At 41.6% G+C, this 20435-nt stretch overlaps 1 protein-coding gene across 1 annotated transcript; it reads left to right on the top strand.

Moving 5' to 3' along the window:
• Nucleotides 1-319: 319 nt before the first annotated feature.
• On the top strand, nt 320-19407 carry LOC308227440 (merlin-like; the record flags this gene model as incomplete). The annotated part of the gene is made up of 18 exons (XM_080630037.1): nt 320-334; nt 1762-1879; nt 3706-3831; nt 4193-4315; nt 8034-8117; nt 8904-8972; nt 9183-9265; nt 10540-10615; nt 11062-11199; nt 12710-12784; nt 13509-13622; nt 14063-14185; nt 14766-14983; nt 15828-15930; nt 16657-16784; nt 17357-17507; nt 18191-18400; nt 19372-19407. The coding sequence occupies exons 1-18, from the start codon at nt 327-329 to the stop codon at nt 19405-19407; spliced, it is 1983 nt and encodes a 660-aa protein (XP_080486163.1). The 5' UTR covers nt 320-326.
• Between the last annotated feature and the right edge of the window lie 1028 nt (nt 19408-20435).

Here is a 20435-nt window from a genome sequence, read left to right on the forward strand (position 1 = left end):
CATTGTCATCAGGAAGAGTAGATGTTACAATGTTTTATCACACTTGTCCCTTCTCTCTACTAACCATGACTTTCATTTTACCACAGATTATTTTCTAGCCCTTGGACCTCTCCTTTGGAGTTTCTCCAGTTTGCCCATTATCTTTCCCAAGTGTGTTGCCACAGCCTGGACAAGACTTCAGCAGAAGCTTTACCAGAGCTGACTGGAGGGAGAGGCCACCTCAACTGGTCTCAGTGGTGTCAGAAAGATGAATTTCCTCCTAAGCCCTTCTTCCCTACTCTGAGTTGTCTCAAGTACTTGGTCTCAACTCTGCTGCTGATGTCCATATGATTTGGTAACTGACTCATCTGTTCTCTGCCTCAGCTTCCCTACAATTTGAGAAGAAAAACTTCCATATACCTTTTACGTCCTGTTTAGCTACTTTAAATTCCTGGTTGAGGGGCACATACAGAGTAAGCTGAAAGTAATCAGTACATTTGCAATCCAGTTTTGAGATCAGCAAGAAGCAAAGAAGGGGACAAGATAATGTATAAAATCCTGGAAGGTTCAGACAAGTGGAACCTTTCAGTTTAAACTGGAACTTTATTTTGGAATTCCTTAAGGAGAGACTGGAAGTCTGCCACAGTGTAATAGTAGTCTTATATTGTAGGAAACCAAGAATGCCTCAGCCTCTTCTTGACCTATATAGTTCACAGATATTAACTGGGTTGTGCAAGTCTGAGCTGTTATTTTTATAAAGTAAAAAGAAGAAAACTTTACAGGCTGATTTCGTGTGCTCAGAAATAAACACCTGAGACCTGCATAGTTCAGATTCTCACTATCATTTAACCCCAGCTTTTAACATTTGGTTTGAATGGTATCCACAAAACCCTTGTGGCTGTGGAAATAGCACATCTCATCAATTTTCTTGATGGCATGCAGTCAGTTGCTCTTAGAATATTAGATTTGTGAAGGCATTTTCTATAAGCTTCTGCAAAATTAAATTAATTTCACAACAACCCCACTGGGAAAATTAACTTTTATCATTGTGAGTTAGTATGCCCAAGAGAACATGGTAAATTCAGCTTAATTTCACTGCAGTTATTCTTGGCATTTGTATCATGTCAAGGAGTGAAGATCTCGTGTTGTAAAGAAACTCAGTAGGTTAGTGGCTCAAGGAGCCATAACTAGTGAAAAGGACTGAGTTGGATTTGGCATCATAAGGTTTTGCTGTGTGATGTAGCACTTTACTGTTTTACAAGTGGAGCTTCCACTGATGCATGTAGAACTGGTACATGCCACAGAGACCTTTGAGAAAGGGAATTGTGCTTGGACATATAAAAGGGATGAGGAACGTCATATTTCTGTTGGCATTGTTGAAAAGCCAAGTATTGTATCCATTGCAGAGTCTTCTTGTAAGAGACTGCTGAATTGCATGGATGTAGGTGCTTGTATGGAGCATGAGGACTGGACTGAAGGTTCCCTAGATGTCCTCAGCCGTAATGAGAGGCAGGCCCCTGGATCTTGCAATATGAGGTCTGAATGATGTTCTTTCTAGCACTGTAGGAACCCAGTGTTTGCCAAGGTCTGAGAAAAAACTGGAATGACATTTTGGAGCAATTTATTTTCAGGTGCAAACTAAATTTAAAGATCAAACTGAATTTTAAATGCATATTTAAAGGTGACTTTATTCTGCAAGTTAGGATTTGTCCTGCTGTGGAGTCTAGCCAAGAAAACATTACTGGATTTCCAGCCCTGAAGGTAATGCATGTTTGATTTCAGGTGTGGCTGTCCTCATAAACTAAAAAATATGTCCATCCGAGGCCTGAAGAAGAAACAACCAAAGACTTTTAAAGTCAAAATTGTAACAGTGGATGCTGAAATGGAGTTCAGCTGTGAGGTAAGAGTCCTCAGCAGAATGCCAGAAAGATGGAAACTGACCTTTGTATGAGCAAGACATACATTTGAAATGTTCGGGTTTATCAGTTCATGGATGGTCTTAAAACTGATCTGTTATTTTTAGAAGCAATGAACTACTCAGGCTGAGATGCATTCTTTTAAACAGCACTGGTCAGGATTTAAAGCTGTTCCGTGAAATTCATTTGACTGTGACACTGCTAAGTAGGCAGTAAGCCTGCTTTCTTCATAAGCATTCCAGCACATGATGCAGGACTTGTTTGTGTGTATACCTACTATGAATCATAGAATCACAGAATCATAGAATGGTTTGGGTTGAAAAGGACCTTAAGATCACCCAGTTCCAACCCCCCTGCCATGGACAGGGACACCTCACACTAGACCATGTCACTCAAGACTCTGTCCAACCTGACCTTGAGCACTGCCAGGGATGGAGCATTCACAACATCCTTGAGCAGCTTTGACAGAGAACTCTGGTCAGAGCTGATCCTAAGATGTTGCTTGTAAAGTAATTTATAAAATGGTACTTTTGTGCTCAGCTGATACGGGAGGTTCTCTTCAAATTTCCCATTTGTAAACTCCAGTTTATTTCTTTTAACTACTACGGCTGTTTTGTGTCTCTGGGCAGAAGGCAAAAGTGATCAACTGAAAAAGCTACCTTTTCTTCTGGTAGTTATGGCACTCTAGTAAATTGGATAGACAAATCATGACTGCAGGAAAATATGGAAGAAACTAAATGCAGCAAGTGATGAATTGCTAAATGAATTTGGCTGTGCTATTGAGGAGGCAGAACTGTGCCTGATTAATTCCTAATCATCCAGCAAAAGCAAGAAAATACACAGTTACTGGGAGAAGAGGAGTTAGAAAACTGAGGTCCAATGGGATTGGCAAATCTAATAAGACACTGGAGTGTCTTGTGGGGCATTTAGTATCTTCATTTACTATGGCCCTCAGAGACAGAATAGATTACTCACAAGCAGCTCACTGCTGTGACCTACAGCTCTGCCTGCAACTATTCTAGATCAGTGAAAATAAAGGATTTGGAAAATTCGATTTAGAGATTGAAGTTCTTGTTAACAAATCTAGCTTAATGTATTCCTTAATGTATTCCCCCTCCCCCATTAAGTTTTTCATGGTGGACCAAAGCAAATAGACAAAATCATCTTTTTAACATGTAGCCAAATAGAAGAAACAGATGTGCAGCCTCCTCAGTGCAAAAATGAGGCCTCATATGTGTGTGAATTCTGGAGCCTTTAAGCAAAGTGTGCTGTCAGTGGAGCCTGGCTACTAAATTACTCTAGAAGACAGGCTTCTGCTCATTTAAATCAGAGTAGCATAAAGGCTTGGTGCCTCAGAAATAACTAAGGTATGTGAAAGGTGGATTTGCTTTCAGTGTTTGGCATTTCTTCCCTGTGCCCTGACACTCCTTTGATTTCCCCTGGCCCTCTCTCAGTCTCTCCAATTTGTATAAACTATTGAATAAGATTTTTACAAATACTAATGAAGCCTTGCCATGTCCTAGAACACCGATAGTACAATTGTCATTCCCCATGCTTGGAAAGTCCTTGATGCTGTGGTTAAAGGACTATAGCTGCTCTGTGAATGTTTCTGTGGAGGAGAGGAAGAGGAGGTGGAGCGTGGTAGCTATTGTACCTTTGTAGACAGCAGTAGGCATATTTCATTGAAAAGCTAAAGGTGTAATAGGAGTTCATAAGAGAAAGGCAAATGGTAGCCTAGTTGGCCTGACTAAAATGAAGCAAATTCATTCAAGACATACCTGTTTTTCTGAATTTTCTTTTTCTCTTTTAGATGAAGTGGAAGGGAAAGGACTTGTTTGACCTGGTGTGCCGAGCACTTGGTTTAAGGGAGACTTGGTTCTTTGGCTTGCAGTACACAATAAAAGGAATGTGCACCTGGTTAAAGATGGACAAAAAGGTATAGGAAACAAAATATCAAAGTGGCAGTTTTCTTCTTATAAAACAATTTACTTATTTAAGCACAGGAACTGAAGGGGAATGTGTTACATGAAAGCTCCATTTTAGATGGTATCATTATTTTAAGACTGAAGTTTGTTCTGGTCTGATTTCTTCTGTTACATGTGACCTGAAGGATCACAGAGCAATCACCATTAGATGTACTGATTGCTAGTAGATTAAAGCTCAGCATTGCCCTCTCTTAAAATATGTAAAGGATGCATTGAGTGGGTTATTGTCTGCTTTCTGATTTTCCCCTGGAATATTATTTTGTGACACTTATGTACTACTTTTGCTGCTGATTTTATTTTATCTGTAAACAGGTTTTAGACCAAGAAATCCCCAAAGAAGATCCCATTAGCTTTCATTTTTTGGCTAAATTCTACCCAGAGAAGGTAGAAGAGGAACTATTACAGGAAATTACCCAGCATTTGTTCTTCCTTCAGGTCAGAAACAATTTTTAACCATGAATTCCTTCTGTATTTACCCCAATGCTTTTGTATTGTAGTTGATCTTGTTGGCAGCTGTTAGTCTCAACGATTTTGCTGGCTTCAGCTGTATCAGTGCCTCTGTAAAGATCTTGTTTTTATGAATACAAACATCTCTCCTAACTGGTGTGCTTTTGTGTGGTGGTAAAGCTGAATGTTGTTTGCCTTCTTCAGGTTTTTGTTCTCTTGATGGTTTTTCTTACTGTTTGTACTAGGAATGGGAGTTAAATTGCTGAGACCTGTAGTTCCATGTAAAATGACTTTTACACATCACTTTTTGGGAGATAATTCCCCATATGGACATTCCAGACTTGTTTTGCTCCTGTAGTATGTATTTAAAAAGAAAATCTATGCAAGGTTGGCTCTGCTTGAAGAACTGTGTGGCTTCTGCACTAACTGGTCAGTGCTGGAAAAGGATGAAGCCATCATTTTTATCAGCTCCAGAAGTTATCTTGAGAGCTGGTGTAACCTCTCATGAAACCATTCCCTAACCTACCTCTTTCAAAATGAGCAGGATTAGAAGAGACCTGTTATTAGATGTACACAGTGTGGGGGACTGACTACACAAGCAGTCATGGTGGCAGATGTGAAGGTGGAGAAGGGGGAAGGGATGGTGGTAAGCAGTTGGGAGTGAGAAACTTTTCCACCCATATCAGCTGCAGATAGAACAAGACCTGTGACTACAGCCTATCCCTGAAAATAAAACTTGCCAGTTCCTAAAAATAGCCCAGGGGATTACTGGGAGATCTTGTGTATGGCTGTAGAAGGCACAATCACTAGAAAACAAGAACTCCTCACCTGTCCTCCAACTTTCATTTAGGACTGTGGGGAAAAAAGATCATAGAATTTGATAGCCATTCTGAAATGCAGGTTTGTTCATGTAGCAAGTTTCAAAAGGAGTGGAGCAGCACACACAGCTAGGACTCAAACAGAAGACTGACTACAATGTGTGATCCTTTGAAAGACAAAGTATGGAGACATCATCATATTGTCTGATAGCCCCTGGATGAGAAATGTTCTTCCCTTGGTATAGGGGTGGTATTCTGAACATCCAGACTTGCACACACTGAGTTGTGTCAGTGACATTAGCCAGTTTGAGTTGTCCTCCCTACCCCATTGAACTGGATGCATGCTGCTCATGCTAGCAAGATAAATACCTAGCTCTGAGAAATCCTCATTACAGATAACAAAACCCATTTCAGCTCTGCCGTAGGGCATCTACTGAGGAGCTGTAGGACAACAGTACTGTCCTCAAGAGCAGAGCTTTGCTCTGTGAACACAGCTTGGTCTGTAGACTGTGGTGGTGCTTACAAATTCCCACAAGATGAAAGCCAGTAAAGCCAGTAATTAACCCCACACATGCAATTATGGTAGTAGCTTTGCAGAGGCAGCTTTTTTATTTGCCACTTGTTTTCTTTTGTCCCAGAAATTGTTAGGGATCTCCATTTAAAAAGCAGATGAAGGAGCAAATTCTTGGTGTGCAGTGCTTTGTTATCAAAATTAAGATGCATCAATGAGGAAAAGCCATGCTGTGGCTCTGTAGCTGCAGAAGGAGGCTGTATCTGTAGCAATAGATAATCAGGCATTGAGTTTTGGATGGTTAGCTGTTTGTTCCCATGTCTGTGACATCCAGCTTCTCTCCTGAGTTGCTGTGGAGTCTGTCTGCCAGTTACAGCCTCCTGGTGTGTTGCTTTATGCTGGTAGCTTTCAGCAGTATGTGCTTGTGCAAGGAGATTGGGTGTAAAGTCTGTCTGCATCTGTAAATAAACACAGTAAACACACTTCTTCCCTGAGGAGGAGGTGTTAATGAAGTAATGGGAAAATGCTGTTGTTCTGAGGGTTAATATACTAACTAGAACTTCATCCAGAGCCCTTAACCACTTGGCAGTTTGCTTCTGAAGCTAATTCTGGAAAAGAATGAGGGGCAGAACTCTTTTCCTAGTTTTTTAATCCTGATTTTGTTCACTTTCTTCTCCTTGAACCTGCCTTGACTAGCAGATATGCAATTAGCAAATTCCTCTCATTCCGAAGGAGAAAAACAAGACTGAAACAAATTTGAACTTGCAGAGTTTCCGGACTATAAGAACTTCAGATCACACCTGGATGCTAATAGGAAAAACATGTACAGGCATCTGGATGCCTCCACATTTCAGCTCTTCCTGACTATTCAGACCTTTACAAATTAATGTGGCATAACAGCTTTTTGCAAAAAGGTGTGAATAAATGTAAATGACTAAAGCTAAACATTGTCTATCTCTATATCAGGTAATTTGCTTCTTCATGAAGAAGCGTAACAAAATGCCCTTGTAAGAACTGATTTATCTGAAGTTGTTCTGAATTCTCAAATGTATGATTTGCACCATGGAGTATGAAAGTTGGAGCTTTCCAATTTGGAAGAAAAGTAATTTAAATCTTTTCATTCTTTCCATTTTAACAGCTTACAAAGAATTTTCCCTGTACTATTACTCAGGTTCATATATTGTGCTCATAAGAGTCTACATTTAAAACAAAAGCTTTTTGTTACCAAAAAGATGGTTCATTTTGGTTCACAATACCTACAGCACTAAAGTGTATTTGTAAAGAGAGCTCCATGCTATTGCAAGTGATTTTTCATTTTGGAAATGTTTAGGACTGTGCATTATGCAGAATTTCCTTGTCTTGTGCTTGTTAGTAGGCTGAATACATCACACCTGAGAGGAGGATTTGTGAAGATTAATTTCCCCTTCCCTCTAGGTTTTCAAGTAAAAATTACACAGCTGATGTAAAATCAAGCAGCATCTTCCAAACTATTACACCTCTGATCTTGGTAGCACCATGGATACAAAATGAATGTTAATAGACTCTTCACCATTTAAACTGGGCTTTTGGTTTTAAGCCCCTATGTTTTTGTTGTGCTTAGGCCACTGTAACTGAAGAAATTAGGTGGTCTGTTGTGGGGTCTCCTTTATTCTCTCATTCTGAAAAGCTTGAGAACATAAGCCATATTGAAAACTGTAGTGATACGACAAGGAGGAATGGGTTTAAACTTAAATGGGGGAAGTTCAGGTTGAAGATAAGGAAGAAGTTCTTTACTGTGAGGGTGCTGAGGCGCTGCACCAGCTTGCCCAAAGAAGTGGTAAATGCTCCATCTCTGGCAGTATTCAAGGCCAGGTTGGACAGAGGCTTGGGTGACATGGTCTAGTGTGAGGTGTCCCTGCCCATGGCAGGTGGGTTGGAAATGTTGATCTTAAGGTCCTCTCCAACCCAAACCATTCTATGATTATGGTTTTCAGTATGTCTCTGGCCTTGGCAGCATTAGTCAGGTGGACAGCCCTGGATAATCTGGTCTAGTTGGACCTGCTTTGACTAGACGGTCCCTCCCAGTCTAAAAGTTGATGTTTTACATGTGGTACAGGTAACTTTTTCAAAGCAGGAAGAGAAAGAATTGTTGAAATGAATTAATAATAATTAACAATTTTATAATACATTCTTTTTCAAAAGGTGGGATTTTTTTCCCCATTAAATGCAATCCTAAGTAAAAGCTTCCTGTGTTTCTGAATGCTGTTTTGTTACTGTTATTAATTCATAATGGTGATGTTTGCCAAGTTAGTCCGGGCATGTCTAGTTTCATTTCAAGCCTGATATTAAGTTCCAACTTTGAACTTCTTTAACTTGCTCCCTTTTTCTCTTGATTCAGGTTAAGAAACAAATACTGGATGAGGAAATCTATTGTTCTCCAGAAGCAACAGTTTTACTGGCTTCTTATGCCGTTCAGGCCAAGGTTTGTGCATAAAAGTGCTCTTTTTTAAATATATTTTTTTGTCCTTTTTTAATCAGCACATTTACATGGTGGTGTGTAAAACACAACAGTGCTAAAATTTGCTGTTAAAGAAGTTGGTCATCCTGGGAGGTACAGGCACAGCTAGAAAGATAAGCATTAGATGCCACTACAAGGATTTTGTATTATATACTATGCTTTTGCAACTTAAGGGATTTCTTTGGACCTAATGATGTAAAGTAATCTTTCTCCCAGCCAGAATTACTTCCTGTTGGTTTAAAAACTGTCCATGGATACAGCAGGTGCTGACACCAGAGCTCAAAATAGAAGGATTTAGCATCTCTCAGTGCATAGTTCACTTTGTGCCACCAAGAGCCGAACTTGCACAGTGGCAGGAGGTGAACACAAGCTCTTAGCAGTGCTGGCCCTCTGCAGCAGCCCAGTATATAGAGTAGCTATAAGGGTGAGTAGGAGAGCCTTACACCCCTGAATGTAGCCTGTAGTTCAGAGGAGGGTATGAAGTTGTGGAAGATTCCTTCATATCTGCAGTTACCAAAAGCAGCAGGCTAAGGCTGAAGTCTAAGGTTACAGACCACCTATGCATGGAGCCACCTGCGCAACACAAAGACTGGAAGGAACTTCCATGGACCTGTTTATTAGATGTTACCCCATCTACAAAAGAACTAAATCAAAATTTGTCTCAAGCAGTTGCATTAAACTGTGCAAGTGACAAGTTCTTCAGCATTCTGAATCTAACAAACTAAAGTATCTTTTCTTTTCTTGGGACAGTATGGTGACTATGACCCAAATTTTCATGAGCCAGGCTTTCTAGCCCATGATGAGCTTTTACCCAAAAGGGTAAGTCTTTATAAAGCCAAATCTTTAAGTCTACTCTTTGCAACACATACATTGCTGTGGAATTAACCAGAGCATTAGGAACTGTTTGCATCTGCCCTGAGCTTGGCAAAATGACCAAGCTGTGAACTGCATTGCTGCATTCATGTTGCTTGGGAGAGGCATCACATGTATTTGTATCTTCAAAGGAAACCAAACTCATTTTCTCTGTAGGTCCTCAGGCAGTATCAGCTGACAGCAGAGATGTGGGAAGAAAAGATTACTGCTTGGTATGCTGAGCACAGGGGTATCGCCAGGTACTGAAATTAATTTCACTCTTTGTAAATCCCATGCATTTCAGTAACTGGTGGGTTGCTGTCTTCAGTGAAGTTTGGCCTTTGCAGAATGAGCTAAGGGATTTTGGTTTCAAAGCTGTGCTGTTAACAGGTTAATTTGTAACTAATGGTGAAAACAGCATTCTGGGGAAAAAAGCATCTTTACATCATCTGGTGTAAAAAGTGTTTTGTGTAGGGCTCCATATGCTTGTAAACTGGGTTTGCTTTGAAGTGAACAGAGAAGCTGAGGGCTCTTGCTGAGCTTCATGACCTAACATGCCTAAACCAGGAGTCCTGTCTCATCAAAGTCCATGTACGCCAGTAAAGGGAAGTTCCTGCAGAAGGTCTGAGTTGTGTTGAATTTGCAATTATCCCTAAGAGTTTCATTTAAGGCCATTAGCTACCTGGAGTTGGTGGTGTGTCTGCCCTATGCAGCAGCTGCCTTTGTGGAGCCTTATTGCACCAGTCTTCCCCTAGAATAAAAAGAATGAATCTGATGTGTTTTATACCTTGTGAAAATTGTGGCTCAAAAGTTGGAAGTGTACTTAGCAGGGAGTCAAAACAGTAAAGACACAGCACCATAATTCCAGGAGTGAGTTTTAGTGCTAGTCCATGTGGACATACAGCTACTTTGACACATTCAGCATGTCTGGAAATTCAATTAAACAAGAAGTAGGAGCTGCTGGCTCCCAGAGGCAGCCTTTCCTAGTATTTCAGTTCAATTTCTCTTTGGCTGTTCTAGATACTTCTTAGCACTTTTCACTGAATATTTTCCTCAAGACTTACTGATGCCTCACCTCGAAGGGAAAAGAACATTAGGTGGAGAGATTCTCCCCCTTCTTTGGTCTCTGCCCAAAGCTCTGTTTGGAGTTTGTTCAAGACTCATTTCTCAATTAACTCTTATTTCCTGAAAGAAATACCCTCATGTCATGGAAAACAATAGTAGGGTAGGTTTCCAAGATATAATAATGATGGAGTGGCAACATTAACATGAGGATAAGACTGGACTTGCATTTTAATAAAGATTACACTATATATATATATATATTCCAAATAAGTACAGCTTGACTTATTTGACATCCTTAGTGATTCTGGTTTTTACTATCCTTTTTCTATTATTGAAAGTAAAATGGGAAAACTAAAGAAAGTACAAAGGAACGGATTGCCTCTTCTTTTCTAAATGGGAAATGTAGAGTCAGCTAGGAGAGGAAGGTTGGAAAGGAATCTCCAAGTATAACTGTGACCTTATTTGCTAGGGATGAAGCTGAGATGAACTACCTGAAAATTGCTCAAGACTTGGAAATGTATGGGGTCAATTATTTCCCAATTGCTGTAAGTGCTTTATTTTAGCAGTTTTCAATTGCTGTAGATGATGGTACTGTCCTGTGAAAACCCTCCAGTGAGTTTGGATCTGGGATTCTGACTTCTGGTTTTCTGTGGTGATAGTGGGTTGTCTACTGATTGTCCTTACTTGGCTGAATTGCCTGCCAAGTGAGGAGGTGAATAAATCAGTTAATGTTTTACAATCTGACAAAGGTCTTGAGTGGCTCTGGGTATGTAAAGGGGAAGAAGGAGAAGGATGCTAAAAGTTTGAGCTGCTTTAGGCAACCTGGAAGACTGGGTTTATTAGCTAGCAGTGACATTTTTCACAATATTCTGTGGAAACATCAGTTTCCTAAAAATCCAGATAAATATCAATGTATTAGAGTGTGGTTCTTGTCTGTGGTTGTTTAATGTCACTGTAAATGGCATTTACTGGTATGTGTTGCTTTTTTCAGCAAAATAAAAACCACACAGATCTCCTACTTGGAGTTGATGCCAAAGGTATTCATATCTACAGCATTAATAACAGGTTCTCTCCAAATAAGTCGTTTGAGTGGAGTGCTATCAGAAACATTTCCTATAGTGAGAAAGAGGTATGATGGCTTTGGTATATTATTCTTTTTATATGGGCATGGGTGTGGACTGGGATTCTTGGAACAGGCTGAAAGCTGTCTCTGTTTAAAGAAACTGGGAGAGAAGGGGGAAATCCTGGGGAGCTTTGTTACAACACTAGAAATAACAGACCTGCCTTTCAGATGTGCTGCATATCCTCTGTTCCCCCAGGAGACAGAGGCTGCTGTGAGCTCTCCAAACTTGCAGAGCCCTCTGTTCTGGTTCCCTCCCTGCTGCTTGTCCTTTGAAAACAAGTGTGTTGCTGTCTAAAAAAGATAGATGTTATGAATGCCACCTTCCTCAGTTATCTCAGCAGGAATGAGATGATCTGTTGAAATTGAATGCCATTTTCACATGCAGAAGCTGTCCTTGTAGATGAGGTTTTTGAAGCACAGTGGCAAGAGGAGATATGCAGGGAGATCCACGTTTTCCTGCCTGAATTCTGTCAGATTATCTGAATGATTTCGGTTGTCAGCACAATCCTACCGTTGCAATTCCACTGTAATTTCAGAGCCTACCTTTTACTTGTAGGAAGTACTGTGGGGAGTGGGTGAAATTTAGTCTCATTACAAATCATGTGGCCACATGGAAGGCCACCTAACTAACTGCGTTAGCTCCCTAGTGCTGGGAAGTTGGGCGGTACTATATTAAAGCTCCACTATATTGAGTGACACATTCACAGCCTGTTCCTCACCAGGCAACATATTCAACCAGTTGTTACCTACAAGGTGAAACAAGCTGTAGGATGTTATGATCTTGGTGACTCAGCTGGCCTGAAATCATACATTGCATTGTAAATGAATTGTAGGAATTGAGTGCTAGCTAACCCATGAGTCACAGCAAACAGGATCTTAAAGAATGGAGCTGTATTTGTTATGCAGCCAAACTGTGCACATCTATAAGAAGTGAAACTGTGTGTGCTGACCTGGCAGCATGAAAGCTCTTCGTGTCCTCTGGAAACAGCTTGGGAGACAGGACTGAAATGTGAGGAAGCAGGAACTCCAGGACTGTTATGGTCAGAAGAAGTCATCCTTCAGGCCTTGATACATTAGTTTACACCTGCAGTGATTGCTATTCAGAGATGTTTGATTTCTCCCTGACTTTTAAGTATATGACTGCTTCTGGGGATTAATGTATTCTGTTTTCCTGATAACCTGTGCTTGTTCCAATGTTCTCAGTATAGTGTGCAAGTGCTCAGGTGGGTTTATTATGAAAACCACCATCCAAGCTGGCACCAGGGTGGTCTGTGGAGGCTTTATCTTCTAACATAGCCAGCTGTGGGAGCAGATAAGGAACCTGAGTAACAGCAGCCCAGGTTCTGATTCTTTTGAGCAAAAATATTTCTGCATCACTCTCTCCACACTTGTGCCATAAATGACTGCTTCCCTGGAGAGAAGTGGAGATGGGCTAAAGTTTGCTTTAGTATTAATAGTTTCAGCTTTGTTTTTCCTCCTTCTCACTGTGTTTTCTTTTTCTCTTTTGCCTGTATAGTTAACTATTAAACCTCTTGATAAAAAAGCAGAAGTCTTCAAGTTCTTTTCCTCTCAACTCAAAGTAAACAAATTGGTAAGTGTCCTGCTTTCCTTCTTTAGAACTGAGTCTGGTAATACTGACTGATATCCGAGTAAGAAATAGTGTTTGTAACATCTATTGAGCTTCAGCATGTGTTTTCCTGAGGATTGTTTTGTCCAGGAAGTCAGGGTGCGTACATTTGTCTTCTCTGGGAAGGGGAGATGATGGGTGAAAAGCAAGATGCAGAAGAAGGCCCGAATCACAAAAAGGAAATCCAGATACTGGAAGCAGAGGGTGTAGCATATGGAAAGGTGCAAAGCCTATCTGGCTGCTCTAGGTTCTTAATTAGCAACTGCTTCTCCTTTGCTGCAACAAGGAAGGTACCTAATCAGATGGCTAATTGTATCAGCACTGATTGCTTCCTAACACAACTGCAGGGGCTGGGGCACTTCTCAGCTTGTGGAGGAGCCATTGCAGGTGACTGTTCCCACAGCTACATCTTTTGTACTTATGGCCTAGATCTATGGCCTGTTCTTATTCAGGAAATGGAAGAAGGACAGAGGGAACCTTCCTCCTGTTACGAACTTTTCTGAGCTATTATGTACCTGGGTATGCCTGCCCTGGGTGCTGATTTGCTTGGAAGGGAAGCAACTGTCAGTACTAGTGCTGAAGTCAGAATAGCGAGTTTCTGTTGTGTGAGGCCAATGTGGGGCTCTTCATATCTCTGGCTGGGGCACAAGTACATCAAAACCACATTTGCTTTGCTTTTCCTATTCAGATTTTGCAGTTGTGCATTGGAAACCATGACCTATTTATGAGGAGAAGAAAAGTGGACTCAATAGAGATCCAGCAAATGAAAGCACAAGCCAGGGAAGAAAAAGCTAGGAAAAAGGTAGATTCTTTCTCCTCCTCTATTGTTGAAAATACAGATTATTGTTCCAGCTGGTGCCCTTGCTTTCCATGCACTGCATCGATATGTGTGGGAGGTTAGCAAGTGCAGCAGGGTTGGATGTGGGAACAGCTCTGTGTGTACACTTACATCTGAGGATGTAAGTGATGTTTGTGAAACCGAATCAGTGATTGCAAAGGTTTGGGGTATGTAACAGATTGATCCAAGTGCTCTGCCAGTGGTCTGAAATAACCAGTGTTACCTGTTAGAGGAGTTCAGTGCTGCAAAGTGCAAGCAGCTTCAGCGCTGCGTCTCTGGTGAGTATCAGTCCACCAGCTAGAGAGCAGCCCGTTCTTCATTAGATTCATTTGCTGTGCTGCCTCAGGCCAAGATGAGATTCTGCTGCGACCCCACAAACGTGGTATTGCTCATTCTATTTCCAGATGGAGAATCAAAGGCTGGCCAGGGAGAAGCAGCTCCGAGAAGAAGCTGAGCGAGCCAAAGAAGAGCTGGAAAGGCGTCTTTTCCAGCTGGAAGATGAAGCCAGGCAGGCCAATGAGGCCCTGGTGAGTAGCACATTAGTCTGAATATTCTCATGCTTGACAGCCTTTCTTGGTTTAGGAGCTTTTTTTTCTTATGGTTCCTGTGAGACACCAGGAATTATGGCTCAGACAAGGCTGGAGAGTTTCTGACCACTAGTGGAGAGGGCATGCTGGAATTCCTGGGAAATCTTGATCTGCCATAATCTCCGTTTGCTGGGAGCCATTTGCTCTCTGTATATTTGGTTCAGAGTGCTTTCTTCATGCAAAGAGGGAAGAAAGGAAGCAACCTTGGAGCTGAAATTGGGAGAAAGAGCCATGGTGTACTGGCAACTGAAGGGGCCAGCTTCAATTTTTGGTTGATGTGTTTGTCCAGCTCCAAGCAAATGTGTCTCCTTGTTTTGTAGAGGTGAGCAGCAGGAAGGAAGTTAGGCAATTCTGGATAAGAGGAGGAACATCAGACCCTATAGTTATGTTTACTGTACTTTTTAAGGAATAACGTTTTTATCACTTGATCTTTTGGGAAAAGGTGTCCTCTTCTGACTGCTTGCAGGGCTGGTTTTGTAGATGCTAGACAGGGTGACTAAGAAAAATGGTTTCTTCTTAGCTCCGATCCCAGGAAGCAGCAGAGTTGCTGGCTGAGAAAGCTCAGATTGCAGAAGAAGAGGCAAAGTTGCTGGCCCAGAATGCTGCAGAAGCAGAGCAAGAGCGACAGAGGCTGGAGATCACAGCTCTGAAAACCAAGGAGGAGAAACGCCTGATGGAGCAAAAGATGCGGGAGGCAGAGCTGATAGCAGTGAAGCTGGTGAAGGAGTCTGACCGGAGGTTAGGTTTGCTTGAGTGAGGTTGTGTGGCTTTACAGGGATGCCTGGGTGGAGAATGTGCTGCTTTTCTCAGCTAAGCCTGGGAGGAAGAGTGACTAAGCCTTCCTGCATTTTATTTGTTTCACCTGGTACAGGGTGGTTGTGATGCAGGTCAAGAAGTTTCCAGAGGATCAGATACAAAGCTGTAGAGATGTTTAGTATTACAGATCCAGAATGCAGATGCATTTGCTGTGGAGTGTTATCAAAAGAGCACTGGCTACCTAGCTATCTACCCTTACCAGTTTGTATACCCTGTGAGTTAGGAGGCTGTTCTTATTTATTAGTACCAAATGGTGGTCTCTTATATCCCTTTAAGATCTCTGAGAACTGTAAATCAGGTAAACTCCTGAGCATGTTCCTTATAATGCCTGATGATTCAGAGCAGACTACTATTGACAGAGGATGCTTAACTTGATATTAAGGGCCTTCTGCTTGTTTTTAGAATACTGCCAAAAAGCTTGCCAAAATAAAGAGCAGATTATGTTGCACCTTTCCCCACCTTGGGAAGGATCTCTGACAGCCTGGAGCATCTGTATCAGCAGGTCATAACTGAGCCCATGGAAATTAGGAGTAGGAAAAACATGTTCATTCAGCCAGTTTGAGCAGGATTGTCTTTGAAAGCAATCCTGCTGTGTCCACTTAGTTCTCCATCTGAGCAACCCGCTGCAAGTATCTTTGGGTAAAGGAATAACTCACAGTAATGGATCTTGTTCTCTGGAAGCTAGTGAGGTGCATAGCTCTGAAATCCATGTCTTGCTTTATACTGGAAATCATCAACCATTCATGACAGGATATTTGTCTTACAGAGCCAAGGAAGCAGAGCATCTGAAACAAGATCTGCATGAAGCCAGAGAGGCTGAACGGAAAGCTAAGCAGAAACTCTTAGACATAACCAGGCTTAACTATCCTGTAAGTTCCTGCTCTGTTGGGCACCACTTGATCTTCAGAGAGAGTCAGTAGTTGATCGCATTTTTATAGCCCCCATCAAGCTCAGTAGTGGCATGTCTGTGTCCAGCTGGGGGACAAAGACCTAAAGGACCAAGTGGTGCTTAAACACAGTGTAGCTAGGATGGAAATTGTATTTGTTCAGGGCAATGAGTCAGGATGATAAGAAAGGCAAGACAAAAGTTAAAAGCAGGACTGCTGTTGGGACTCAGGAAGCAGAGATTGTCTTGCTGTCATTCATACCCAGTATTGACTTTGTGCCATCTCAGTTGAGCAATACGTTGTGGAGGTGGTTGTTCTGAGCCAGCTCTGTGGTCCTGGTGTGTACATAGCCCATGAGTGTCTTTAGGCAAAGCAGATGAAGCTGTCACCAGCAAGAAGGCAGCTGTGTGCCCCAACTCCCTCCTCTGCTCCAGTGTTGCTGGAACTGGATTTCCATTGTCTGCTGAAATACATAAGAACATTGCAGCCAGGATACTTCTCAGCCCTTGTATCTGTGTGTTATGGACTTCAGGAATTCATCTGGGGCCACTCAGGTAAAGGGGAAGGGCTGCAGGAGCATCAGTGTGTCTCAGAATCCATAGGTAGCTTATGGAATGGCTCAGCATGGCATTCTTGCAGAAACTGGGGAGATAAACCCCAAACTGAACAATCAGATTTCATTGACAGTGCTTGTGTCACCTCTTTCAGCACATGGTCAAGTACCCACAATACTCGCCAGTTGACACCAGAGATGCCAACTTTGACAAAGGATCCGTAAAGCTGGATTTGAAGGACATTGACCTCAAGAGACTATCCTTTGAGATAGAGAGAGAGAGGTATCATTATGCTTAGGGTGTAAATAAAGGAAGTATGTTCATCATGGAAAGTACAGAACGGAAAAAAAGTAGTATCTGGGAATCACAGTTCATCCTCTTAACATTTCAGGATGGCCTCCTACTTGCACATACATCTGGAGCCTTTTAGTGAGCTGGTGTGGATTATGTCTGTGTAAGACTAGCTATTTGCACAGACGAAGAGTGTTCTGGTGGCATCAAGCCCTAAGTCCAGAACCCTTCTATCTCGGAGAACTTTAGGTCAGGGGCAAACTTTGCTGGTTTAATAGCACGTTAGAGGACAGAGGTTTCCCTCTAGTGTTGAAGTGTGGTATTGCTTTGATCTAATTCGTGAAGAGGCATTCCCTCTTTTGGTCTGAAAGGAAATGCTTGGTAAAAAGTTAGTAAGTGTGTGAATGCTGAAGGGTGGAAGTGAACCCCCTTCTTACTGGGTCAGGGGGCTGCCTATCAAAACCCCAAAATGTAACTAGACCTTCCTCTGTCCTCCTTCCATGCACACCAGTTCTTGAGCTATGTCATGCCAATAAGCTTTTTGTCTCTGACGTGGACTGCAGGCTAGACTACTTAGAAAAGAGCAGAAAGTTTGAAGATCGACTGAAAGAACTGAAATCTGAAATTCATGCTTTGAAACTAGAAGAAAAACAGTCTGGGCTTTACTCTCACTGGAATGAAGTCCTGGGATCCTTGGATCGCTCCTTAGGAAATGTATGTATACCCCAAATAGCTGCCACCTTTTCAGCTTGAGCCATTAAAGAGAATAGTATGTGTGTGCCAAATATAGTTGCTGTGTTTCAGTTCAAGGCGCATGCTGTAGTACCCTTGATAGTAAAATACTAAAAGTGTGAACACAGACAAGGAAAATTTCATGTCAAAACATCCAAGAAATTTTTCCTGGGCAGGATACCAGTACCATAAGCAAAAAATACCTTATTTTACAGATTATGCAATCACAGTAAGGGCTTAAGGTCTTGGAGCAACCTAAATTGTTGTAACTTAATAACACATTTAAATGTGGTTCCCCATCGTTTGCATCACATTCTCATTCACGTGCTTTGTGGTTGCTGAAAGTCATGAGTCTTGGTGTGGGTTTTTTTTCTCAAGGCAGTGAGGAACTAAACCCAGATTTCTGTTGGAAGTTTCTTGTTATTTATATAAACATTCCAGCCTCTTCCTGAACCAGTGCAAGAAAACGTCTGGATTTGTCTTTCCAGGTTGTTCTACATGTAGCAAAAATGGCTCCAAGTCAATGGTTTTAGAGGGGGAATGGAGGCTTGGAAAAGTGATGAGGGATGATAGCCTTTATTTTCTGTCTCTGTATCTGATGTTCTTTTGGGCTTAATAAGAGTTGAGATAGAGAGGGTATTAAATTTCCATGTGTTCTTTTAAAGACCGCATCGTGGATGAAAACCTTTGAAACTGGAGATTCATTGGATATAAATCTTCGAAGACCTTTCCCTACTTACTTGTTAAATACTACTAGCAGCTGGCCTTGTACCAACAAAATTCAGCACACGGTGCCAGTGGAAAAGTCCTCTTTTCAAGCCAATTCCTTGGTTGCCAGCAGTGTGGGTACAGGAACTAGAAAACAGATTATAAAGGTAATCAGATTTGTAAGTAAATCCCCAAATGCTCACTGAAAGTGTATTGTTCAGAGAGGTCAATAATGCCTGGCTTTAGGGACCTGTTTTGTCACAGCCTCTGAAATGATGAGTCAAGGCATGGCTGCTGCATGAGTTTGGAGACCCTGCACTGGTGTGCACCATTTGGGACTGTTCATAACTTAAGACCATCTGGTTTTTTGCATGATCTAAGCTGGAATGCAAAGCTGTAAGTGTTGGTAAATGAACCAGAAATGCCCTACTCCATAGTATGAAGATCTGTGTTAAATTTTACTTGTATCATCCAGGCTCAGAAATGAGAATATACTCCCAGGTACAGACAGCTTAAAACATATTGTGCCTGTATCTCAGGTTTATTGGTATCTTAAACCAGGTAATCCCTCTTTTAAGCGCATGTAGTAAGATACCAGTAAGTGCTTAGGCTTCCAAAAGTTCAATTCTCTTCCAATGTGTTCCCTGTCAAAGAGTCCTGAAGGGCTAATGAGTGAAAAGAACTGTAAGGAGATGCAGTTTTGAACAGTGGGAAGGAAGTCACCTTTCTCTTGGCAATGCTAATTGTGCAAGGTGTTGGCAATAAAGAAAGCTTGATGTATTTTGTTGCTGTTCTATATTAACAAAACTGAGGGGTTTTAGGATTATTTAGAGGCTCTAGTGTATAACCTTCAAGACCTGAATCTTCAGGGTTGTGTGCTTAGAACTAGAAGGAGCAGCTGAGTGTAGCAACAGATGAGGAAGCAGCTGTTTCTAATGCAAGTAAAAACAACATTTTAAGACTGATCTATCCAAATAGAAGGGGTGCTTGTTTTAAGAAAGAAGAAAAAGGTATTGCAGGGCATCTTGCAAAAGGCTTCAGAGTTGGAGGTAAAGGAAGAACAGGACCAAAGGGAATTACTTTGTTTTAAATGGGAGTTCAAGATGGAACTAATTCTTCCGATTTGATTTGTCTGTAGGTTCAGCAGCACAACTCGGATGTGATCTACATTTGAAGCCTCTCATTTCCTTACCAGACTGGTAGGACGTTGTGGCCATCTTTTTTGGCTGCTGCAAATTGCACCTATATGAGGACACTTGCATAGCTCTGTCTGCTGACAGTCAGCAGCTTAAGAGACACGGTACTATAGCTAAAGAGGTGCCATTCAGCTTCCAAGCAGGTAATGTAAGCTGGGAGCACTGAAACTGCCACTATAACATGGTGTCTTTGGGTACAATGGTAAACATACACACCTGGAGGAGTGTTGTTTACTACTTATGCACTTTGAAGAAACACTTTATACTAAACTAAGCCTTCCTCCCCCAGGTGTTTTTACACCCTGACTTACCAGTATGGTACTGTACTTATGTAGAGAGGATGCTAGGCAGCAAGTGGCCAGGAGATGTTTGGGATGAGAAGAAAATTGTCCATGAGCTTGATGTTTACCTACACAATAGGCTAATTATGTTTTCAGTCAGGTCCATGGGACAGGAGTCCCACAGGGCTGCTCAGCATGTTAGTGTCTGCCTGCCAAATCCTTTCTTTTCCTTCCCAAACACTTCTTGGTTCGCTTAATTGATTTGCATTTCTCCGTGAGAAATCTTGGCTTTCAGTTCCAGATGTAGAGGTGGACATCTTCAAATACCTTCATTCCTGGCGGAATCCTTTGCTTGAAATGCAGAGCTTCTCTTCTCTCTACAGTTTCTGACTCTATCAAGTACTTGCTGTTGCTTTTGCCACTCCAGCAAACTTTGCATACATTAACTTGTTTCCCAGTTCTGTGTAACGCAGCTTGCAAATTAGGCAAAGACAAAAGATGCTCTTGGTGTCTGCTGAAGTTGGACTTGTCTCTGATGGAGAGGTGCATGCAGCAAAATATCTGCCTGATTAGTAAAACCTACTTACATTTTCTGGTTTTGTGTGTGTTTAAGTGTCTGTTTCACCATAAATCTTCAGCCTGGGGAAGCAGACAGTAAGCAGCTGTGGCTGAAGTAGTAGCACTGTTGAGCATGTGTTGTAAAAATGAATGGTAATGTTGTTAAA

This window comes from Psittacula echo (genome assembly GCF_963264785.1).
Source record: "Psittacula echo genome assembly, chromosome: 15".
In the NCBI taxonomy this organism is placed as follows: domain Eukaryota; kingdom Metazoa; phylum Chordata; class Aves; order Psittaciformes; family Psittacidae; genus Psittacula; species Psittacula echo.